Source organism: Mobula birostris, chromosome 7, assembly GCF_030028105.1.
Source record: "Mobula birostris isolate sMobBir1 chromosome 7, sMobBir1.hap1, whole genome shotgun sequence".
In the NCBI taxonomy this organism is placed as follows: domain Eukaryota; kingdom Metazoa; phylum Chordata; class Chondrichthyes; order Myliobatiformes; family Myliobatidae; genus Mobula; species Mobula birostris.
This window is the reverse complement of record NC_092376.1, coordinates 160,203,845-160,230,499: the sequence shown is the minus strand read 5'-3', so window position 1 is coordinate 160,230,499 and position 26,655 is coordinate 160,203,845. Positions and strand designations below refer to the sequence as shown.

Here is a 26,655-nt window from a genome sequence, read left to right as displayed (position 1 = left end):
GTGGTAGGGACAGGCGCTGAAGGAATCTCGCGTTGCATTTTGACACCAACTCCCCACTCTTCCTTCCTCCATTCCCCATCACAACCCCACCTCCCAAAGTACATACAGCTAGACTACTGAATAATTCTCATCAAAATTATCTTGTCAATATTCCAACCAGTAAAGTTCATCACAGGTGGCATGTTGGCATCCAGCACAACTTGTGTCCATGAAGATAAAAGTGCTAGCTTAGTCAGTTTAGCATGTTTTACCCTCTCTGAACATCAAATGGGATTGAAAGATGTCTCTGAAAGCAAAATTCGTTGGTGTGGTTAATGTCATTTTACGGCTGATGGAAATTTTGTTTGTTTCTTATTTTGAATATCCAATTTATTATTAGTATATCCTGTACAGCAGTTAACTACTACAGGGGACTGTAATCAAGGTCCTACAGTTGTTTTTTTTCCATGACAATTTGCTGATAGGGAAAGCCTAGCAGTACATTTTCCCTCTTCAAATGGGCTTTTGCAATGCTTGCTTAACTCAAAATGGTCTGCTAAGAGAGTATCTCACTGGAAAAATAAACTATAAACTATCTAAGTTTACAACCCAATTCAATCATTAGGCATCACACACAAAATTCCTGAGGAACTCAGCAGGCCAGGCAGCATCCATTACTTCAGAATCAGAATTAGGTTCATTATCACCAGCATGTGACATGAAATTTGTTAACTTAGTAGCAGGAGTTCAATGCAATACATAATATAGAAGAAAAATAATAATCAATAAATCATATTCAGTATACTTTATACAGTATATGTATATTGAATAGATTAAAAATCATGCAAAAAACAGAAATACTCATCCCTCCCCCCTCCTGGTTTCACCTGCTACCTTGCGTTTCTCTCTCCTCTCTCCCAACTTTTAAATCTACTCCTTATCTTTTTTTCTTCAGTCCTGCCGAAGGATCTTGGCCCAAAATGCCAACTGTACTTTTTCCCATAGATGCTGCCTGGCCTTCTGAGTTACTCCAGCATTTTGTGTGCGTTGCTTGGATTTCCAGCATCTGCAGATATTCGCTTGTCAATCAGTAGGCATAACTGTTACCCCATCATCATCTGCAGTTTTTATAGCCAGGGGTGGTAATGGGACAAGCTCCCACTACCTATTAAATGCTCCCAATGGCGTGTGCCCCAAATAGCCTCTGACAATGAAATCCATCTCCTGTCCTTCATATGTGGCTTAGCTACTAAGCCCAGCGGAACTGTTTCTACAGACAGGACAAGGGGCGAAGGTGGGTTACTGGCACTTTAAACCAGGTGCTTCGGCCAGATGGGGCTCATTAGCCACGGCTGTCAGCTCATCTAGGAGAAGGAAATCTCAGATCACAAACCTCCGCTGCCTTGCAGCTATACCCACTCATGGGGAAGGCTTTGGGAATAAACCCTAAGGGAAAAATCCGGAGCTGGAGTCCCTAAGGCAGTCCTATGTTGAGTTCAACACTGACTGGCAACTCCTGTGACACTACTGGTGCCAAACTGTGTCAGTCCACTGTTCCTTTGGTTCATCAGCTATGTGGAGAGGGGGAGCCTGCTACATGGGCTACAGTTTGCTACAGTTTGTTATTGTACTGCCCTGGCTTGTGTAGCTAGACAGCAAGGGCACATTATCCATAGTTGACCCTGACTGATGAAGACCTTGATGATGAGCAGGACAGGAAAAGATCGACACCCATTAAATAAGTCTGTTTAATGTGAAGATTTCTCCCTTTTTGGTATTTACCAATCGGGACAAACAGCATGCCACAATTAGCTCCACAATTATTACTATATAGAAGTAATGTGGTTTTACTCCAAATCAATGTAGCTTAAAAAGATCATATTCTTACATTTGTGCCCTGGTTTCTGTCAGTATTGAAATTGAACAGGGAAGCACGCTCCTATAATTAAAACAGTTCAAAATGCTCAACGTAGTCCCTTTGTTATATTTCCTTTAGAATCTGCTTATTACTCTGACATCTACCTCAGCTTGTTAAGAACAAGTGTGGCTCCTCATTAACCCAATTGTTTCTTCACTCTGTGCAGCCTGCACAGTTTAATTTGAGTACTCTTTAGATTTCCATGGTGAAAAATTAACTGCTTTAGAATCCTCAGCTTAAAGTCCAGTAAGTATCCATGTGTGCTTGGAGAATAAAAGATAGCAAGGAGTTGGTTACAAGTCAGTAACAGATGAAGGGGTTCTGATGATGACATAAACCACAGGTGCAAAGCTTAAGTAGTTTATCAATGTCATCTGAACCCCCGAGATATGAGGTTGCCTTGAAATAAATTCCTAAGTAGGCGATTATTTGTGATCTAGATAAAAAGATAAATGCTTAGCATTGAAAAAAAGACCAGCATGGCAGAGCTGAGCAGCAAGTTTGCAGATGTGGGGAACAAAAATGGATGATCACAGCAGGTCTGTGATTACATGTCTTGTACTGCAGAACTGTGAAGCTTTATTTGACTGAATTACAAAGAAACAACATTTCAATAAAGACAGTGTAAACAAGTTATTTGAAACCTTTGGTAATTAGATGGTACTTTTTCCCATGGATTAGATGTCAACTGATTTGTAAAAGTTTTTTCTTAAACCTAATCAGTTAGTCTGTAGAATAAGAGTGGGCTTCCCAACAAACCAGTCATTGTGTTCTTCCTGTCTCTGCAGGTCCACCAAACCATCATAGTCAGTCCACCCTGCGGCCTCCGCTTCCACCACCTCACAACCAGACGCTGTCACACCACCACTCGTCTGCTAACTCGCTCAATAGGAACTCGCTGACGAACAGAAGGAACCAAATCCACGCACCTTCTGCTGCGCCCAATGACTTGCCGACGACACCAGAGTCCGTTCAGCTGCAGGACAGCTGGGTTCTCAACAGCAACGTGCCACTGGAGACAAGGTATTGTAAGAGATCGAAGTAAAGTTATTACGAAAGTACATATATGCCACCATATACTGCCCAGGGATTCATTTTCTTGCAGGAATTCACAGAAAATACTAAGAAACTCAATTGAATCCAAAAAACTGTACACAACAAAGATAGACATACAATCAATGTGCAAAAGACAATAACTTGCACAAATATTAAATAAATAGATAGATAAAGAGATCATATTGACGACATGAATTATAGAGTCCTTGAAAGTGAGTCCATAGGTTGTGGAATCAGATCAGTGCTGGGATGAGTGATGTTATCCACATTGGTTCAGGATTCAGATGTTTGAGGGGTAATACCTGTTCCTGAACCTGGTGGTGTAGGACCTGAGGCTCCTGTACCTCCTTCCTGGTGGCTGCAGTGAGAGGAGAGTAGGTTTGTTGTTAACATTTGGTCAACAAACACAAAATCCTGGAGGAACTTAGCAGGACAGGCAGTATCATAAGACATAGGAGCAGAATTAGGCCATTCAGCCCATTGAATCTGCTCCACCATTCCATCATGGCTGATCCCAGATCCCACTCAACCCTATACACCTGCCCTCTTGCTATATCCTTTGATGCCCCGACTGATCAGGAAATGATCAACTTCCACCTTAAATATACCCAAGAACTTGGCCTCCACCGCAGTCTGTGGCAGAGCATTCCTCAGATTTACTACTCTCTGTCTAAGAAAAAATTCCTCCTTACCTCTGTTCTATGGAGTATTTAGGAAGAAGAATCAACGGTTGACACATTTTCTGTTTGTTGCCTTGGATTTCCAGCATTTGAAGAATCTCTTATATTTGTCTATACATTGGTCATACGTTTTGAATTTCATTACATCTGATAACATCTCAATCAATCACCCAATCAACTTTACCAGAACATCTCTTGTGGTGTAGAGTCTTCTCTTGACATCCTCCTGACTCATGACAGACAGCACCACCATGGGAAATGAGCTTCTATATTCTAATTTTATTTTTCATTATGGACCAGTATGTATTTAACAATTAGCACATGAATGCAATCAGTCCACTTTGCTGACAGCAGTCAGTGAGAAGCAGCCCAATCAAACTTCTCAGATCATCCAGGACAAACTGTTAATATAATATATTCTCAATTCTATTGAAATCCAAGATGTAATACCTTGTAAAAATCAATGCATGCATTTCAGAAACTTGAGTGTCATGAGGTTATCCAGCACAGTAATAACTAAGCTCATCCACGCTGACTAAGATGTCTATCCAAGTTAGTCCAATTTGTCTGTGATTGGGCTATATCCCTCTAAGCCTTTGATATCCATTTGCCTGTCTAAATGTCTCTTGAGCATTGAATTTTACACATCTCTACAGTTTCTCCTGGTAGCTTGTTCTGTGTAACTACACCCTCTGTGCGAAGAAGTATCCCCTCCAGTCCCTTTTAAATCTTTCCCCTTTTGAGACCTGAGGTAACAATGCAGATAAATTGTTTGGCATGTCCAGTGATTCAACAGAGTCTCAAGGACCTCAAGAGGCAGAAATAATACATTTTTGTGTGGACTGTTGCTGATTAATCCCTCAACAGCACATTAATCTTAAAGAGTAGTGTTGACTGCAAGAGCTAGCTTTCTATTGACTTTCTCACAGATTCATGCAGAACAGAACAGCTCTTTGGCCCGTTGAGGATGCAGTGACCATCAAGCGTCCAATTACACTCATTCTATACTCATCACATTAGTTTGCATTCTCCCAAATTCCCATCAATTCCTCCCAGATCCTGCCACCCATCTGCAGTAGGGGCATTTTTTTACAATGCCCAATGAACCTAGCAATCTGCATGTCTTTGAGATGCGGGGGGAAACTGGAGCAGCCAGGGCAACTCTAAGTCACAGGGAGAACGTGCAAACTCCAATCAAATGGCTCCCTAAGTCAAGATCAAACCCAGGTCACTGGAGTTATGAGGCAGCAACTCTACTTAATGCCACCTTAGTATTTTTCAGTAGGCACTGTTATACTCTCCCTCACCCAAGATCACCTTTAGCAGTTGCTTCTGCTGACAAATATATTAGCTCTACATTGCATGCGGAAGGCTGGTTTGCAACCAAGGAGGGATATCCCATAGAGGATCATATGAGTGACCAATAGATGAAGGCACAGAAATTGGATCACATACAGTTGGGTCTCTGCAGAAAAGAAAAGAAACAAACTGCTGGAGATTCTTCACAGGTCAAACAGCATCTGTGGAGGAAAATGGAAATGCTGCATTTGGACTAAGTGTAGAGGGGAGACAGCTGGTATTAAGGAGTGAGAAGGTGGGGTGAGGTAGGGATTGGCAGGCAGTTTTGGGGATGATGGGCAGACAGAGCCAGCTGGGGAGGAGAGAAATGGGGTGGTGGTGTTTTATTGCATTTAGTCCAGAGTAAATAGCATAATCAACCATTTTCAGGTGTAATTGGACTAGTTGAGCCACTGGACTGATCATTTCCAGTTGGAATCCATGCAACTGCAGTTGACATTTTATTTTATCATTTAGCAATGCATGGTTAAAGCCATCCCAACCCCAAGTTGAGAAATCTGGGGAGGGGCTGTGCCTGAAAGTACGTCTCCCTTCAATTCATGTCAGTTTCTTCCTCAGTGAAAAGTACAAAGCAAAGCTAGATCAATGCATGGCATGAATCTGTCTGCAGGAGGGGCCACCTTGTGATGCCATGTATCAAATATTGACAGGCCTAGGTAGAGTAGATGTTGTGAGGATGTTTCGTATATTGGGGGAGTCTAGGATCAGAATCAGAATAATTAATGTCACTGGCATATGTGATGAAATTTTTTTGTCTTTGCAGCTGAAGTACAATCCAGTAAATAGCAATGAGAAAAAAACTGAATTACATTAAGTATGTTTATTAAGCAGTTAAATTAAATAAGTCGTGAAAAAATAAAAATAAAAAAGTAGTGAGGTGGTGTTCATGGTTTCAACGTCCATTCAGAAATTGGATGGCAGAGTGAAGAAACTGCACCTGAATCATTGAGTGTGTACCTTCGGGCTCCGGTACCTCCTTCCTGATGGTAGCAATGAGAACAGGGCACGTCCTGGGTTACGGGAGTCCTGAATAATGGATGACACCTTTTGTGAGGGATCGCTCCTTCAAGATGTCCTGGATGCTGCAGAGGCTCACGGCCGTGCTGGAGCTAAGCAACTCTCTGCAGCTTCTTTCGATCCTGTGCAGTAGCTCGCCACTCCCCTCCCCCCCAACCCCTACACCATACCAGACGGAGATGCAGCAAATTAGAATGCTCTCCACATCTGCAGAAAGTGCGAGTACCTTTGGTGACAGCTATTTTTCTCAAACTGAGAATGAAATATAGACACTGTGGTACTGTCTTTGTAGCTGCTTCAATATGTTGGGCACAGTCTCAGAAGAGAAGGACATTCCTTTAAAATGGAGATGAGGAGGCATTTCTCCAGCCGAAGTGTGGTGCATTTGTGGAATTCATTGCCACAGATGGCTGTGGAGGCCAAGTGATTAGGTATAGTTAAAGCAAAAGTTGATAGGTTCTTGATTCATAAGGGGCATCAATATGGGGAGAAGGCAGAAGAATGGGGTTGAGAGGGTTAATCTATCAGCCATGATGGAATGGAGGAGCATTCTCAATTCCAAATGGCCTAATTCCGCTCCTTTGTCATATGGTCTTGCAGGTTTTCAGTTGCAAAAGCCATGATGTATATTGGTGCACCCCAGTGACACATGGGAGTGTTGCCTATAAATGTAGACACCCGTCTCTGACTGCTTCACAGTCATGGGGCCAGAAGCAAGATCTGCATAGGTCATGGATTAATGCATCATACTGAGTGGGAGCCTTGTCTCTGCAGCCAATATACTGTGATCTTTTGAGCTAAACTGATATCCACACAACAGTGTCTTAGCACATTAAAAGTAAGAAACCCTGTTTCTAGGCAGAATGATTAGAATGCTTGGATTTTGTTTTCCTGTATTTTCTCTCCTAGAAGATGAAAAACATCTACCCTGATATTTTGGAAATCCTCTACTTAATCTGGCTATATTCACTTAGTTGATGGATTGATGATTTTTTTGGGGAAAAATCTAAAGGAACGGTCGGCTTTTCACAATTCTGTTGAAATTCTTCCAAGTGCAAATCTGAAATATATAAGAAAAATAGATTCATAGCATTTTGGGAATCTCGCTACTACATGGATATACTGTTATGAGCAGTGCTGGCCACTGATGCTGCAGCTGACTCCTTTACAGAAAAGATGGTGGATCCTGCAAAGTAGTATGGGCTCACTCCAATACTTTTCAAAAGATTCATAACAGATTTATGCAGAATCTCTAATCTCATGCGGATTGTATGTTTTTCCCGGGAGGAGAGGATTTCATTTGCAAGAGTAAAATTCTATTTCTGGGAAAAAAATAAGTTGCGTTTGAGCTTTGCGTGACACTACATTACCAATAAGTACTGGCAGCAGCCTCATTTCAGTCATCAGGGGCTGCTCAGCACTTGTTAGGATAGCCTTGTTGTGTTAGAGGCCATTTGTAAGCATTGGAATTCTTCAGATAAGACTCTGGAGAGACTGTGCGGCAATAACCAATTGAAATGATAAATTACCCACTGCCACATTTAAAATTCATCTTGCAAATTGAGGTTTTCATGTGCTTTATTGACACTATCAGCTTTCAAGCACTGGTTTCACAACAGCCCTTCAAGTGGTTCTGTTTCCCTTCATTTTCTTTTAACTTTTTGTTTGCTCTTTCCTTCTGGCAGGCAAAACACGTTCCAATCATTGTCTTGCCTTCTAAAATCAGAATTAACCAGATCATTAGACTCCAGATTTGCAACTATATTAGGCTAAAGACAAACGATCTATATTAGGCTAAAGAAAAACGATCAAATTGGCTCCTTCTTCCCCCACAGATGCCAGAGAGTGCATCCTGCCCTCAATGAATAGATGGACTATTAAAAGCAAAAGATGGATTCTTCCCCAAAGTGAGGGATGGATGTGGTGTTACAGCACAGTAACGGGCCACATAGCTGATCCATGCCAGCAATTAGACTGCACAGGAGTCTCCTTCCACCCTCTTCAACTCATTGCATGAGTATGCTCTTCTCAGATTCAGAATCTGGTTTCTTTTCAGTAATGTGTATGACCTGAAATGTGGTGTTTTGCAGCAGCAGTACAGTGAAAGTACTATAAATTCCGAAACATATAAATTGTGCAAACAAAAAGGAATAACAGGGTAATGTTCATGGGCCATAACAGAAACCTGAAGAATCTGATGGCAAGGGGTGAGAAGCGGTTTCTGAGACTTTGAGTATGGGTCTTTGGGGTCCTGTCTTACAATTCTTCTCTGATGGTAGTAACGAGTAAAGAGCATATCCTGAATGGTGAAGGCCCTCAATGATGGGCATCACCTCTTGAAGATATCCTCGTTGGTGAGGAGGGTTATGCCCATGATGGAGCTGAGAAGTTGCTGAGTCTACAAACCTCTGCAGCCTCTTGTGATCCTATGCACTGGTGCCTCCATAGCAGGCTGTTATACAACCAGTAAGAATGCTCTCCACCATACATCTGTAGGAATTTGAAAGTGTCTTTGGTGACATACCAAATCTCCTCATACTCCTAATGAAGGAGAGTGCCTTCTTCAAGATTGTGTCAATGTGCTGGATTCAAGACAAATCTTCTGAGATGTTGGCACACTGAAAATTGCTCACCCATTCCACTCCTTTTCCCTCAATGAGGACTGGTGTGTGTTCTGCAGACTTCCCCTTCCTGAAGTTCACAATCAATTCTTTGTTTTTTTTCCATCCTTTCTCCCTCATGTATTCATCAATATTTTCCCCGTGATGCATCTATGCTTCTCTTAGCAACTTCTAATTAAGAAAAAGAGTTTCTCCTGAATTCCTGAAGACGTAGCAAAAGTTATATTGTAAATGCTTTCTGGGGCCAAAATGTATCACTGGTGGAGTTCTGTAAACAAAGATATTTCTGCAAAGGAGGGATGTCCTGGAGAGTTGACACAGAAAAATATGGGTGTAAGGAGGCATAACTTTGATTACAATAATTCATTACCTATGCAGGGATCATGCAGTGTGTTTTTTTTATTTTTAAGGTGAGAAAAAAGACTCAAATTGATTTGCAAATGATTAGCATAGTGCTGAAAATGTCAACTCTTTTTAATGATGCTTTTGCAAGATTGATGTTGTCTCAGGAACAAGTGTCTAAAATGATTTGGCAACAGGAAGATTTAGCTATTTCACCTGTGAAATATCACCTGGGAGAAGAGTTTTTTTTTATTAAATTTGATCCATGTTAAATAGATCAACATCCTTAACTTGTTACTTGCCAAATATTAATGAAGAAATAAGTTCACTTGATAGAACATCACCTTGCAGAACAGATTTTTTTGTGCATTACCTTTCTCCGTTGAATGATTTATAACATTTACATGCCATGTTAATCAAAGTTCAAGGTTCTTTTATTGTCAACGTATGCATATGTAATACAACTTTGCTATTTGTTTTCTCCAAATAGCCATGAAATACATATGTAGTAAAACAAACAAAACTCGCAGGCCTCTGAGTTCTTGACCCCTTTCCCACAGAAAAAGAACATGAACTCTTATGTGTAATTTCTCCTCAAAAATATTTTGTATGTAATAGTTATGTCCTTAAAACTTCCTTCCTGGGATAGAACCCACCTTTAACTGATGTCAGCCATATGTTCTGTAGGTAGATATTTGGTGCTGGGTGGCAGTGAGAGCAAGAAACTTGGAAGCCCATGGATCCCTAATCTCAGGAGCTTTCTGTTATTGATGGCTTACTGAGGAAGTCTGAAGTAAATTTGACTTGTACCACTATTTTCACCCATGAGTCCTTTACTGTGTTTAACAGAGCTCATAGGCAGTCAATCTAATGCTGATCTACACTGGATATTTGTTTGAGTTTTAAGACAGTCTTTAAGGTTAAATTCTGGTGAATTTGTTACGTGCTTGGTTAACCAGGTGAAACAGGTGTGCCTGTAGTTAGTCTGCATATTACCACTAACCTGCCATCTGCCACCAAACACCAGTCCCACACCCGTTGACTAATATATAAATATCTGGGGTCAAGGATCGAACCTCCCACAGAATCGGACCCAACCTTCGGTTGAAGTTAAAGACTTGCCCTGAAGCTGAAGCAGACAAGTCATTTCCTCCTCACTTTCCTCCCCAGATCAGAGGATTACCCAGAATAATCTTCAGCACTAAAAGATTCATGAATCAGACCAATTATCAACTGCCCCTTCATGCTTGAGAGGAAGTCAAGACTGTAGTCCTGTTTGCTCTCAGACAGGGAGTGTGTCAGTAACAAAACTGTTCATTTGTGGAGTGAGGAATGCCTTGTGTTCAAGCATCCTGACCAAATCATTCTGCCCGTTTATTCCAAATGACACTCATAGTTCATCCCTCTTGATTTTTTTGAGTGTTCTTTCTGCTTTGCTGTAAATATGTTAGAATGCTGTGTTTGACTTAACTGCAGTCAGATAAGAAATCATCATTATGTATTCATCTTTTCTTTGCACCCAGACATTAACAGAAGTTGCACTTCTGAAAACTTTTCTTCCTTCAGTAATCTTTAGGCAATTGAAACCTTGGCATTGCTTTGACCCATTTCAGATTTGCTTTGTGTGATATGCTTTGACTCTTACTTAGAGACCTCTACAAAAACTGCAAAACTCATAACATTGCGAAAAGCAGAATCAGTTTCACCCTGGTGTCTGGCAGATGACTATTGAATCATTATAACCAAGAATGCCATTCAACAATAGTATCTGTTAACAAAAAGATGATCCTTTGCTGGATTTTTTCTCATAATTTTAAGTTAATTTTCAAATACCTCGCTTTTTTTTTAAGAGTTACTTGAATTCCATTTCATATCCCAAAACCCTATGCTGACAGTGAATGTCCATAAACCCTTTCATCTTTTGATGATAATGCAAATTCCATGACCTCTAGTCTGATTGAACACTTAGACTGAATATAGTTTATCAAACTCATCAATAGATTGAACATCTCTAATAAATTCAGTATAAACTATTTTGGTTCAAACATGGAGAGCTGAAGCTTACATCATGCTCTATCTTTTCACCTTAAGACTTACTTTAATTTTAATTCACTTATACACTCAGTGGCCAGCTTATTAGGTACCTCCTGGTACTATTAAAGTGGTCACTGAGTGTATGTTCATGGTCTTCTGCTGCTGTAGCCCATCTAATTCAAGGTTTGACATGCTGTGCATTCAGAGAAGCTCTTCTGCACACTGGCATTATAATGCATGGTTATTTGAGTTACTGTCACCTTCCTGTCAGCTTGAACCAGTCTGCCATTCTCCCCTGACCTCTCTCAGTAACAAGGTATTTTCACTGATAGAACTGCCATTCACTGGATGTTTTTAGTTTCTTGCATCATTGCCTGCAAACTCTAGAGACTGTTGTACATAAAAATCCCAGGAGATCAGCAGTTTCTGAGATACTCAAACTACCCTGTCTGGCACCAACAGTCATTCTACGGTCAAAGTCACTTAGATCACATTTCTTATCCAAGCTGGTGCTTGGTCTGAACAACAGCTAAACCTCTTGCTCATGTATACTTGCTTTTATGCATTGAGTTGCTGCCACAGGATTAGCTAATTAGATGTTTGCATAACAACCAGGTGTACCTAATAAACTGGCCACTGATTGATCTGTGACATTGCAAATGAATGCACTGCCATTAGGATACAATTTTGTTTTTAAACAAACCTCAAGAAATGTTAATTTATTTACAAAGTGCATTTTAAGATAATTTGTGCTCTGTCTTAATTAGTCCTGGGATATTTTTTTTCCCTGACTTTGGGTTTTTCCTATCAGTTATTGAAAGTATATTTCCAGTTTGTGTCAATTTGTAATTAGTTCAAAAACTAGTTACCACGCTGTCAATTCATTAAAAATATCCGCAGTTACAACATAACTCAGAGCAGGCTTTTTTAAATGTTGAAACGTGGTACCTAATCTTAAATATGATAAGGAATTTGAAAGCAACCGGAAAGAAAGACACAACTAAGAGCACAGCACCTTGAAGAACCACCAATAACAGTGATGAGTCTGCACACAAATTCTGGACCTGTGATGCCAGCAGATTTCATTGCCGGTGGGATACAGTGCAGCAGCAGACTTCTTGCACAGAAGCAGAGTTCAAAAGGAAGTACCGTTGGTTTCAGAGGAGTTTTTAAAATCTAGCCCAATAAAAAATAACTATCTCACGTTTTGCACTCCAGATAGTACGTGGCCCAAAAATACTAAGGAAAAAAAAATAGAGGAAATTAAGACTTAATACAAAATTAAAAACTTGTTTCTTAGCTTTTAATCACATCAACACAAAGATCCTCTTTGCATTCACAGCACTCTCTGTTTGTATAATCCTACAGATGCTCTTATCTAGAACAGGCAGGAATGTCAAGTGCAATTTGAATACTTCTCGAATTAGATGAATTCAAACAGTCCCAATTCTGTTTGACCTACTGCTTCAAAAGTTCACCCCAAAGACACTGATTCTCAGCAGTAACTTCTCAGTAGTAAAACTGAGTAACTACTTGACTTTGAATGTGTGAAGTATAGTTGCCTGATAGAAACAAGATTTTTTTTGTAATAACGGAATAATGATACAAAGCTCCTTCATGGTTTAAAATATGTAAAAAAAAGCTGACTATACTGTACTACAATGAGAAATCACATGTGCAAGGAAACCACATTACCAGTGCAACACCAAAGTTGCACATAACTATTTAAGATCTAAGGATTCTATTGTTGACACAATCAAGCAACACACATCAAAGTTGCTGGTGAACGCAGCAGGCCAGGCAGCATCTCTAGGAAGAGGTACAGTTGACGTTTCAGGCCGAGACCCTTCGTCAGGACTAACAGCAACACACATCAAAGTTGCTGGTGAATGCAGCAGGCCAGGCAGCATCTCTAGGAAGAGGTACACAATCAATCTTGTTTTGCAAAATTACCATGTCTTAGATTCAGTCCATTGTGGTAGATCAACAAGGTGGCATATTGTTGCCTTTGCAAGAACCGTTTCTGATGAGCAATAAATGCAGTACTTGTATATTGAAAAGTAAATCTCAGAAAAGCTATTTAAGCTATTTAATGTTACTTCTTTTGTCCCTTTTCATGAAATTCCAATCATCTTGTAAAATTTCCTTCTATAAAAGACATGACTGAAGGATAATAAGTTCACCATTTGAAGCCGGAGCCAAGCAAACATCTTATTCACTGTGATATGCAAATTTTTGTTCATTTTTGTTCCTGTTTTTGTTTAGATTCAATTGTTGAATTACTGATCAAACAGATTGCAGGCCAATTATTTGCAAATTGGCAGTTTTTGTATGCAGTTTACAAAAATCCTTCCTGATCTCAGCATAGCATTTCCTGGCAAACTCGTTATGTATTTATTAGGATGCAGCTTTATCCAAAAGATCTTTTGTTATTTTTTGTTCTATAAATTTAATACTATGAGCCCTTATTAAGAGCTGAAAGATGTTATTGGCATTCTTTTGAAGTTAAGTTTGATAGTTCGAACATATTTCTTTACAAGCTGAGAATCTTTAAGGTACAGTACTTGGCAGGTACTTCCTGTTTAATATTTGAGTTGTTCTTGAGCCTGGTTCAATGAAAGGATTAAGAAAGAGGAAATACCTGTTTCTACCAGCTAATTTCTTACACCGAGAAGAGGACAAATCCGATTAACATACAATGAATGCAGATATTATTTTCCAAGTCTGCTTTGTGACCATATGATTCTGATATACGTAGATCTAGCAGAGGATCACTGTCACATGATCTCTCTCTCCCTTTCTCTCTCCCTCTCTCTCCCTTTCTCTCTCCCTCTCTCCCCCTTTCTCTCTCCCCCTTTCTCTCTCCCCCTTTCTCTCTCTCCCCTTTCTCTCTCTCCCCCTTTCTCTCTCTCCCCCTTTCTCTCTCTCCCCCTCTCTCTCTCTCCCCCTTTCTCTCTCTCCCCCCCCTCTCTCCCCCCCTTCTCCCCCCTTCCTCCCTTTCTATCTCTGCTTCTCTCTCATTACTCTTGCAGATTAAGTTTGAGTAATTTTTAAATTGCAGACTGACCTCTACCTTGCTGAGGCCAGGCAACATTTCTCAGACTCCTCCTCTTGCTTGCTCCTTGGAAAGGACCCCACTCCGGACCATCACATTACTGTCTCCTGCACCATTGGTAACCTCATCAGTTCTGGAGATCTCCTGTCCACTTCCAACAGCCTTACAGTTCTCTTACCCTGTACTGTTCGTTTCTACCTCCTACACACAATCCACAAACCTAATTATCCAGGTAAGCCCACTGTCTCTGCCTGCTCCTGCTCCACTGAACTCATGTCCGCATACCTCAATTCCGTTCTATCCCCCTTCATTCAGTCCCTTCCCACCTGCATCTGCAACTCTTCACATGTTCTAGATCTCCTTAACAACTTTAAATACCCTGGCCCTGACCACCTAATTTTCACTTCCCTATACACTACTACCTTCAGTCAAAAAGGCCTTCAAGACCATGGTCCTCCAGCTGGCAGAACTGGCCCTCACCCTTAACGATTTTTCCTTTGGCCCCTCCCACTTTCTCCAAACTCAAGAGATAGCCATGAGCACCCACATAGTGCTCAGCAATGCCTGCCTTTTTGTTGGAATCGTGGAACAGACCATGTTCCAAGCCTTCCCTGGTAATGCTCTCCAACTTTTTCTGTACTACATTGATGATTGCAGTGGTACTTCACCCATGCCGAGCTCATCAATTTCATCAGCTTTGCCTCTAGATTCCATCTGCTCTTAAATTCATTTGGTCCATTTCTGATACCTCTCTTCCCTTTCCCACATTCTCACTCTCCATCCCTGGATACAAATTGTCTACTGACATCTTTTATAAACCTACCAATTCCCAAGGCTATCTTGACTATACCTCTTCCCAACCTGTCTCCTGTAGAAATGCTATTCCTTTTTCTCAGTTCCTTCGTCTCCATTGTATCTGTTCCCAGGATGAGATTTCCCTTTCCAGGACATCAGAAATGTCCTTCTCCTTTAACAAATGGGGTTTTCTCCCCTCTAGCATTTTTGCTGCCCTCACCTGCATCTCCTCCATTTCCCTGGTGTCCATGCTCATCCCATGGTCCCACCACCCTAACAGGGATAGAGTTCCTCTTATTGTCACCTATCATCCCATGAACATCCACATCCAACACATCATTCTCTGCAACCTCCGCCATCTTCAATGGGACTCTACCACCAAACACTCTTTACCTCTCCCTACCCCATTCTCTGCTTTCCACAGGGATCACTCCCTCTCTGATTCCCTTGTCCATTCATCCCTCCCCATTGACCTCCCTCCTGACACATACCCCAGCAAGCGAAAGAAATGCTACACCTGCCCATTCACCTCCTCTCTTACTTCCATTCAGGACTCCAAATAATCCTTCCAGGTGAGACAACAGTTCACCTGTGAATCTCTTGGGGTCGTCTACTATATCTGGTGCTCCCAATATAGCCTCCTCTACATTAGTGAGACCTGACATAAATCGGAGGACCCCTTTGTTGAGCACTTCCACTCCATCTGCAAAAGGCAGTATTTCCCAATGGCCAACCATTCTAATTGGTGTGATATACTGTGTCTGATGCTCCCGGTGCGGCCTTCTATATATTGAGGAGATCCAACGCAGACTGGGAGACTATTTCGCTGAACACCTACGCTCTGTCCGCCAGAGAAAGCAGGATCTCCCACTGGCCATACATTTTAATTCCACATCCCATTCCCATTCTGATATGTCTATCCATGGCCTCCTCTACTGTCAAGATGAAGCCACGCTCAGGTTGGAGGAACAACGCCTTATATTCCGTCTGGGTAGCCTCCAACCTGATGGTATGAACATTGACTTCTCTAACTTCCATGAATGCTTCTTCTTCCCTTCTTACCCCATCCCTTTATTTATTTGTTTATTGTTTTTCCCTTTTTTTCTCTTTCTGTCCCTCTCATAATAACTCCTTGCCTGCTCTCTATCTTCCTCTGGTGCTCCCCTCCCCCTTTCTTTCTCCCTAGGCCTCCCATCCCATGATCCTCTCCCTTCTCCAGCCTTGTATCCATTTTGCCAATCAACTTTCCAGCTCTTAGCTCCATCCCTCCCCCTCCTGTCTTCTCCTATCATTTCGGATTCCCCCCCATCCCCCTCCCCCTCCCACTTTCAAATCTCTTACTATCCCTTCTTTAAGTTAGTCCTGACGAAGGGTCTTGGCCTGAAACATCGACTGTACTTCTTCCTATAGATGCTGCCTGGCCTGCTGCGTTCCACCAGCATTTTGCGTGTTACTTGAATTTCCAGCATCTGCAGATTTCCTCATGTTTGCGATTCTAATTTCCTATCCCCATTCCTGTTCTGACACGTCAGTGCTTGGCCTCCTCCTGTGCTACAATGAGGCCACTCTCAAGATGGAGAAGCAGCACCTCATATGCCCCTAACGTGTTGGCATAAACATTGATTTCTCCTTCTAGTAATTTTTTTGCTTCCCCCTTCCCTCTTTCTCGACTCCCCACTCTTCTCCTCACCTGCCCATCACCTCCCCCCGTGCGTCTCCTCCTTCCCTTTCTCCCACAGTGCACTCTCCTGTCCTATCAGATTCCTACTCCTTCAACCCTTTGCCTTTTCCACCCATCAACTCCCCACTTTTTACTTCATCCCCGGAAGGCCCCACCCACCTGGCTTCACCTATCATCTTTGAGCTTGTCCTTCTTCCTTTCCCCACACCTTTTTATTCTGAGATCTTTCCCTTCCTTTCCAGTCCTGATGAAGGGCCTCAGCCTGATTCGCCAACTGTTTATTCATTTCTGTAGGTGCTACCTGACCTGCTGAGTTCCTTTAACATTTTGTGTGTATTGCTGTGGGTTTCAGCATCTGCAGAATCTCATGTGTTTTAAACAAAGAAATGTTTTTAAATCCTCCAGTAATCTGAATCAGACTGCAGTTTAGCATGCCAGCTTGCATTTATTAAGAAATGACTGCTGTTTTGTGGAACAGCTATTGATAAATTAGAATAGGATTATTGGATTAGATATTTGGTTTTCAGTGTATTTCCCTTTGGTAATACAATCAGGTTAAACACTGAAGATTCATTTAAAATAAAGCTCCCAAGAGTTCTGCTGTAGAGCCAAAAATCTTTTGTGCGTGTTGAGGTTAATGGTAAAGCTGGAACAACTTGACAATATTAATGCTCCATTGTTAACAAATAAGACCCCTGCATTCTCCTTGGACTTGAGAGTCATACAACAGTCTCAGAATCAGATTTCAGTCTTGATACTATTTCTCCATTTCGGTGACAATCTTTGTTCAATATATTTTCAGGTCCGTTCAAGAAATGTTTTGTATTCATCTTTCTGTTTTCCTTAAGGCCTTTATAAATAAAACACAGCTTGTCACCAATAACACTGCATTTTGAGACATGAGTCCAGAAATGTTAGGTATTAGAATACTTACAGCAGAATTTAGTTTTATTGTAATGAAGTACGTGATTTGCAAAAACTTGTTCTAGGTCTACCAAAAAAAAAGGTTGGCTTAGTTAGGGTAAAGTGCCTGGACATGTGCACCACCAGTACTATCATTATTTGGGCAAAGACAGTTGGGCAGTACAGGTTGGTAACATCAGTATGTCTAAGGGGAACCTGCCTGACCACGTTCAGGGTAGAGGTATCCTGAACTTGGAACCTTCTACTACTAGATTCCCTGTAAATTTTATATGTACCCCACACTTGTTAGTCTCCCTCAAGCTTCCCACCACTGCATCTTATCCTGATGCTTGCTTTCTCTTCCTTTATCCAGCTCATCGAGAATCTGACCCATTCCCCACTATCCAATCATGACCCTGAACCCCTCTACAGCAATTCACACCCTGATGCTGAAAGCAAAGAGGATGCAAAAGGATTTCACCAGGATGTTGCCTTGATTAGAGAGTATTAGCTATGAGGAGAGTTAGGGAAAATTTAGGCTCTTTTTTTCTGGAGCATCAGAGGGCGAGTGGCACTTAAAATTACAAGAGACATAGATGGGATATATGGTCAGTGTCTTTTTCCCAGGATGGAAATGCCACATACTAGGGCACATAGCTTCTGGGTGAACGGAGGAAAATTTAAAGGAGATTCACAAGGCAAGTATTTTTTTACTCAGAGCGGTAGGTGCCTCAAGTTTACTGCCAGCGCAGGTGGTAGAAGCAGATATGAAAGTGATGTTAATGAGATTTAGACAGGCACACGAGCAGGCAGAGAATTGAGGGGTAAAAATCTTGTGCAGGCAGATGAGTAGAGTTAGGTTGGCACGGTCAGCACAGTCCTTGTGGGCTGAAGAGCTGTACTATGTGCTTCATTGCCAACTCCTCAACCAGAAAAAAATAATCTTTTTATCATTCAATTAAAACTCTTTTTTTAAAATCTCTAAATTAATTTCGTTCTTAGACTTTTCTATGCCATGGAAATATACCAAAAGTCTCTAATATTCCCTCGCAGGCATTATCCTGTAACAATCTGCTGACTGGGATTGATTCTTTGTTCTATGTGAATTCATCATTACTTCTCTATTCATGTACTCATCAAATTAAAGCTCTGTTATCCTCTTAATATGGCTTATGCTTCTTGATTTCAGCCATTCATGATCCTTCAGTCCCAAGGTCTTCCTGTGCATCCAATTCTTGCCATTAAAGTGATTTACATGTTAACATGAGTCCTCCATCAAAACTGTGAAAGGGTACACATCCAATGTATTATCGCTCACGCTTTCTGCATTTGCTGACTAAAGATTTTCAGATCTTCTGCTCTTGTTTAAGATTTATATTATTTACAATTTGTCATCGAGAAAAATCTTACTAGATGTGGATATCTCTGGCAAGGCCTGGATTTATTTCCCATCCCTGACTACCTTTGAATAAGAATCAGGATGTGTTTACTTGAATCAGTGGAGGGATACTGGAGCACCTCAGGGGTGTGTGCTTAGCCCACTGCTCTACTCTCACTATACCCTTGACTGTGTGGCTCAGCATAGCTCAAATCCTATCTATAAATTTGCTGATGATACAACCATTGTTGGTAGAATCTCAGATGGTGACAAGAAGGTGTACAGGAGTGACATATGCCAACTAGTGGAGTGGTATTGCAGCAACAACCTGGCACTCAGCATCAGTAAGATGAAAGAGCTGACTTTGGACTTCAGGAAGGGTAAGGCGAAGGTACACGTACCAATCCTCATAGAGGGAACAGAAGTGGAGAAAGTGAGCAATTTCAAGTTCCAGGTTGTCAAGATCTCTGAGGATCTAATCTGGTCCCAACATATCAATGCAGTTATAAAGAAGGCAAGACAGCAGCTATACTTCATCAGGAGTTTGAAGAAATTTGGTATGTCAATAAAAACACTCAAAACCTTCAACAGATGTACTGTGGAGAGCATTCTGACAGGCTGCATCACTGTCTGGTATGGGGGGGGGGTGTTGCTACTGTACAGGACTGAAAGAAGCTGCAGGAGGTCATAATTTAGTCGACTCCATCTTGAGTAATAGCCTACAAAGTACCCAGGACATCTTCAAGGAGTGGTGTCTCAGAAAGGCAGCGTCCATTAGTAAGGATCTCCAACACCCAGGGCATGCCCTTTTCTCACTGTTACCATCAGGTAGGAGGTACAGAAGCCTGAAGGCACACACTCAGTGATTCAGGAACAGCTTCTTCCCCTCTGCCATCCAATTCCTAAATGGACATTGAACCCATGGACACTACCTCACTTTTTCAATATATATTATTTCTGTTTTTGCATGATTTTTAATCTCCAATATGCATGTACTGTATTTGATTTATTTATTTCTTCTATATTATGTATTGCATTGAACTGTTGCTGCTAAGTTAACAAGTTTCACGACACATGCCGGTGATAATAAACCTGATTCTGATTCTGTCAGATAGGAGCTCCTGTGTTTTGGATCAACAATAGTAAAGGAGCAGCAACAAATTTCCAAGTTAGGATTGTGTGTGCCTCAGAAAAGGTGTCATCCTGTGAGAAACACTTCATTATTCAGTGTGCTTGATCTGAAGAAAGCTCTTGTTTAAGGGTGGGGAGGGGGAGAGGGACACTTCATCCAGATGGCAAGGTATGGAGCTAGTAGAAAGGGAGTACAGTTGTTGTCATGCTCCACTTCATCTGATATTGCATCAAAATAAATTAAGACATTGACTCAGGTGACTCTGCCATCCTAAGTCTTCTTGACCTCAGCGCAGCATTTGATACAGTGGATCGTGCCATTTTAATAGACCGTCTCCAGTACGGGGTTGGTGTTGATGGCACTGCCTAAAACTGGTTCACATCCTACTTCAAAAATAGAAGCTTCTCCATCAACATAGGCAAATTTTCCTCTTCTCCAGCTAGTTTCTCCTGCGGGGTCCCACAAGGTTCCATCCAAATCATTCAAAAACATGACATTTCCTTCCATTGTTATGCTGACGACACACAGCTTTATCTCCCCTTGAAACCAAACGACCAGTCAAATCTAGTCAGCCTCAGGAGCTGCCTTGAGGATATAAAGTGTTGGATGGCACAAAACCTCCTACAGCTGAATGAAGGCAAGTCTGAAGTTGTCCTATTCAGCCCCCCTGACTCCATCAAAGTGATGACCAACAGTCTTGGTAACCTGTCCACCCTTGTCAAACCCCATGTCAAAAACCTTGGTGTGATATTTGATTCCGTCTTTAAGTTTGACAAGCAAGTTAATGCAGTAGTAAAAGCTAGTTCTTTCCAGCTTCGTACCATTGCCAAAATCAAGTGGTTTCTCTCTTTCAAAGATCTCGAGAAAGTCATCCATGCCCTTGTATCCTCCCGCTTTGACTACTCCAACTCCCTGTATACTGGGATTAGTCAGTCGTCCCTGTCCCACCTGCAACTGGTCCAGAACGCCGCAGCCAGGCTCCTGACAGGTGCCTGGAAGAGGGACCATATTACTTCTATCCTGGCCTCTCTCCACTGGCTACCAGCACGGTTTAGAATTGATTTTAAGGTTCTTCTGTTTGTTTACAAAGCCCTAAATGGGTTGGCTCCCTCCTATATTGCAGACATTCTAACCCCTTATTCTACTTCCGGGTCCCTCAGGTCGGCTGACTTGGGGCTCCTGGCTGTCCCGCAATCTAAATTTAAGTTCGGGGTGACCACGCCTTTACTGTTGTAGCCCCTAGACAGTGGAACAGCATTCCCCTCCCTATCAGATCTGCCTCCTCCATTGACTCTTTTAAATCCAGGCTCAAAACTTACCTTTTAGAACCATAGAACCATAGAAACTACAGCACAGAAACAGGCCTTTTGGCTCTTCTTGGCTGTACTGAACCATTTTCTGCCTAGTCCCACTGACCTGCACACGGACCATATCCCTCCATACACCTCCCATCCATGTATCTGTCCAATTTATTCTTAAATGTTAAAAAGGAACCTGTATTTACCACCTCGTCTGGCAGCTCATTCCATACTCCCACCACTCTCTGTGTGAAGAAGCCGCCCCTCATGTTCCCTTTAAACTTTTCCCCCTCACCCTTAACCCATGTCCTCTGGTTTTTTTCTCCCCTTGCCTCAGTGGAAAAAGCCTGCTTGCATTCACTCTATCTATACCCATCATAATTTTATAAACCTCTATCAAATCTCCCCTCATTCTTCTACGCTCCAGGGAATAAAGTCCTAACCTATTCAGCCTTTCTCTGTAACTGGTTTCTCAAGTCCTGGCAACATCCTTGTAAACCTTCTCTGCACTCTTTCAACCTTATTAATATCCTTCCTGTAATTTGGTGACCAAAACTGAACACAATACTCCAGATTCGGCCTCACCAATGCCTTATACAACCTCATCATAACATTCCAGCTCTTATACTCAATACTTCGATTAATAAGGGCCAATGTACCAAAAGCTCTCTTTACGACCCTATCTACCTGTGACGCCACTTTTAGGGAATTTTGTATCTGTATCCCCAGATCCCTCTGTTCCACTACACTCCTCAGTGCCTTACCATTAACCCTGTATATTCTACCTTGGTTTGTCCTTCCAACATGCAATACCTCACACTTGTCTGCATTAAGCTCCATCTGCCATTTTTCAGCCCATTTTTCCAGCTGGTCCAAGTCCCTCTGCAGGCTCTGAAAACCTTCATCACTGTCTACTACACCTCCAATCTTTGTATCATCAGCAAACTTGCTGATCCAATTTACCACATTATCATCCAGATCATTGATATAGATGACAAATAACAATGGACCCAGCACTGATCCCTGTGGCACACCACTAGTCACAGATCTCCACTCGGAGAAGCAATTCTCTACTACCACTCTTTGGCTTCTTCCATTGAGCCAATATCTGATCCAATTTACCACCTCTTCATGTATACCTAGCGAGTGAATTTTCCTAACTAACCTCCCATGCGGGACCTTGTCAAAGGCCTTACTGAAGTCCATGTAGACAATATCCACTGCCTTCCCTTCATCCACTTTCCTGGTAACCTCCTCGAAAAACTCCAGTAGATTGGTCAAACATGATCTGCCACGCACAAAGCCATGTTGGCTCTCCCTAATAAGTCCCTGTCTATTCAAATGCTTGTAGATTCTGTCTCTTAGTACTCCCTCCAATAACTTACTTACTACCGATGTTAAACTTACCGGCCTATAATTTCCCGGATTACTTTTCGATCCTTTTTTAAACAACGGAACAACATGAACCACTCTCCAATCCTCCGGCACCTCACCTGTAGACAGCGACATTTTAAATATTTCTGCCAGGGCCTCTGCAATTTCAACACCAGTCTCCTTCAAGGTCCGAGGGAACACCCTGTCAGGTCCCGGGGATTTATCCACTTTAATTTTCCTCAAGACAGCAAAGACGACCTCCTTTTCGATCTGTACAGTTTCCATGATCTTACTACTTGTTTCCCCTAATTCCATAGACTTCATGCCCGTTTCCTTAGTAAATACAGACGCAAAAAACCTGTTTCAGATCTCCCCCATTTCCTTTGGTTCCGCACATAGGCGACCACTCTGATCTTCAAGAGGACCAATTTTATTCCTTACAATCTTTTTGCTCTTAATATACCTGTAAAAGCTCTTTGGACTATCCTTCACTTTGACTGCCAATGCAACCTCATGTCTTCTTTTAGCACTCCTGATTTCTTTCTTAAGTATTTTCTTGCACTTCTTATACTCCTCAAGCACCTGATTTACCCCCTGCTTCCTATACATGTCATACAACTCCCTCTTCTTCTTTATCAGAGTTGCAATATCCCTTGAGAACCAAGGTTCCTTATTCCTATTCACTTTGCCTTTAATCCTGACAGGAACATACAAATTCTGCACTCTCAAAATTTCTCCTTTGAAGGCTTCCCACCTACCGATCACATCCTTGCCAGAGAACAACCTGTCCCAATCCATGCTTTTTAGATCCTTTCTCATTTCTTCAAATTTGGCCTTCCAGTTAAGAACCTCAACCCTAGGACCAGATCTATCCTTGTCCATGATCAAGTTGAAACTAATGGTGTTATGATCACTGGAACCAAAGTGCTCCCCTACACAGACTTCCGTCACTCGTCCTAACTCATTTCCTAACAGGAGATCCAATATTGCATCCCCTCTAGTTGGTCCCTCTATATATTGATTTAGAAAACTTTCCTGAACACATTTTACAAACTCTAAACCATCTAGACCCCTAACAGTATGGGAGTCCCAATCAATGTATGGAAAATTAAAATCCCCTACCACCACAACTTTATGTTTCCTGTAGTTGCTTGCTATTTCTCTGCAGATTTGCTCTTCCAATTCTCGTTGACTATTGGGTGGTCTGTAATACAATCCCACTAATGTGGCCATACCTTTCCTGTTTCTCAGCTCCACCCAAAAGGACTCAGTAGACAAGCCCTCTATTCTGTCCTGCCTGAGCACAGCTGTAATATTTTCCCTAACAAGCAATGCTACTCCCCCACCTTTCATTCCTCTGCCTCGATCACATCTGAAACATCGGAACCCTGGAATATTAAGCTGCCAGTCCTGCCCCTCCTGTAGCCAAGTTTCACTAATTGCTATAACGTCATAATTCCACGTGTCAATCCACGCCCTCAACTCATCCGCCTTCCCCGCAATACTCCTAGCATTGAAATATATACACCTCAGAAGATTTTTACCACCACTCATAACCTTTCTATTAGCGGATTTGCTTGAACTTTTAGCAACATTTATTTTCACCCCAGCCACACTGTCAGCTCTGACATTCTAGTTCCCATCCCCCTGCAAATCTAGTTTAAACCCTCCCCAATAGCACTAACAAACCTCCCTGAAAGGATATTGGTCCCCCTGTAGTTCAAGTGTAACCCGTTTCTCTTGTACAGGTCCCACCTGCCTCAGAAGAGGTCCCAATTATTCTGAAATCTTTTGTCGCAAGGGTGGGGGCATTGGGAGCAAGGGTGGACCCAAATGCAAGACACATCTTGTGAGCTTAATTAAATTTAGTTTATTGTTCGAAACCAGGAGAGCAAGGCAGGAGTAGGAATAGCCGACTGAGGACTACGACTAGGCTGGGACCAAGGGTCTGGGTTAGGACTCAGAATCGGATCCCAGAAATAGAGGAGACATGAAGAGGCTAGGGTATGGACGTCGAGCCCGAGACTGGGCAAGGACCCAGTACCTGGGTCTTGCCTCCGGGCTTGGACCCCAGAACCAGGCATGGACATGACATGGGCTAGGGAGAGGAGGAACATGGAAAACAGAGTCTCGGTCTCGGGAGAGCAGGTACATGGAACCATGGACACATACACAGAACACAGAGTCGGGACCGCTCCTTGGGTACAGGACATAGGGCCGGGACTCTCACACAGAACAGAGAGGTGGGACCCCTCCTTGGGTACAGGACATAGGGCCGGGACTCACACACAGAACAGAGAGCGGGGACCCCTCCTTGGGTACAGGACATAGGGCCGGGACTCATAACCCCCGCGGGGCAACGGCAAGACGACCTGACTTACCCCATGGAGGTGAGGACAAGACAAGATGAGACAAGACCCCCTGCGGAGCAACGGCAAGATGGCCTGACTTACCCCACGGAGCCAAGGACAAGACAAGACAAACACCAAAGATCAACACAGTTCTTATCTAGCTCCAGCGATAGAACTAGACCAAGGTGCAGGCGAGGGCTACAGATGAGGGCTAGAGGCGAGAGGGGCAGAGAAGGGATTCAGACAGGGGGGTAGGACAGGAATCACAGACCGCCAGGGCCAGGACTTGACTAGGTACTCGGATGCTGCCGGGACCAGGACCTAGACTTGGACGCCGCCGGCCAGGAAGTGGACGTGGTACTTGGATGCCGCCGGAGCCAGGACGTGGACGTGGTACTTGGATGCCGCCGGAGCCAGGACGTGGACGTGGTACTTGGACACCACCGGAGCCAGGACTTGGATGCCGCCAGAGCCAGGACGTGGACGTGGTGCTTGGAACCTCCGGGCAGTGGCGAGCTCTAGACTCGGCCCAGGAACAGTAAACAGCGGCTCCTGATTCTCTCCAGTAAGTTAACTGACGGACCCACCTTGATGAGGAAACTTTGCTGGTTTGCTTCGGCGAGGTAACTGGACAGGGTTGCTCTGGTGAGGAAGGGCGAATTACCGTCACTCGCTTCGGCAGAGACCAGACTTGCTCCGGCTAGATGACATCGGCACACCGTACCTTTGATGACTTTGCAGACGCTCCTGCGCCGAACGGCTGAAAGCCGGAGACTATAAACTACCGGTTCAGCCGCGCGTTAATTGCCTCTAATCACCAAAGCCGAGGGACACAGGAAAACAGGGAATCAACGGTCCGGATCGTAACATAAACAAGGTAAATTTAAAGGGACCCCAATCCGGACCATGACACCTTTATTCACTAGTGTTTGAATCTTCCTGATGTGGCTGAGTTTTGGCTTGTGCCTAGGCTCATGTGTTGTTTATTTTCTGCCTGTAAGCTGGGCGCCTTGTTGTTTATATCTGTGTTTCTTGTATTTGTGATTTTAGCTACCTGTTATGGTTTGTACAGCACTTTAAAACAACATGTGTTGTTTTTAAATGTGCTTTATAAATAACTTTGACTTGACATATTATCAGACACTTTGATATGCTATGCTTTGGGACCTACCGATGATCTTTTCATATCAGCAAGCCAACATTTGGCCTTCAATCCAGAGATTGCAATAATAATAGGAGCCTAGGGCTCCATATAAAACTCTCGATGACAGACAATGCAATTAGTGCACTTTTTAATCCAGTCAGGTACAGAAAATGAGCAGTCTTGCACTGTTGCCTTTTATGCATTCGTGTGGTGGCTAAAGAAATAGTGGGTCCCACAGGGTGCATTTCACACTCTAAATTGTGAATGAAGTGCTTTGAGAGGTTGGTCATGGCTAGAATCAACTCCTGCCTAAGCAAGAACCTGGACCCACTGTAATTTGTCTATCGCCACAACAGATCTACCGTGGATACAATCTCACTGGCTCTCCACTCAGTCTTGAATCATTTGGTCAATAATAATACATAAGTCAGGCTGCTCTTTGTTGACTACAGCTCAGTATTCAGCACAGTTATACCTGCAGTTCTAATCAACAAGCTCCAAAACCTGGGCCTTTGTACCTCCCTCTGCAACTGGATCC

At 42.6% G+C, this 26,655-nt stretch overlaps 1 protein-coding gene across 4 annotated transcripts in view; it reads left to right on the top strand.

Annotated features, from left to right (window-relative positions):
• tenm2a (teneurin transmembrane protein 2a) overlaps window positions 1-26,655 on the top strand; it is a 588,582-nt gene that overhangs the window by 297,167 nt on the left and 264,760 nt on the right. For all 4 annotated transcript variants that reach the window (XM_072264025.1, XM_072264023.1, XM_072264022.1 and 1 more), the window contains exon 3: window positions 2,686-2,920. In XM_072264025.1, the coding sequence (XP_072120126.1) occupies window positions 2,686-2,920 (235 nt within the window). The remainder of the gene's footprint in view (window positions 1-2,685; window positions 2,921-26,655) is intronic.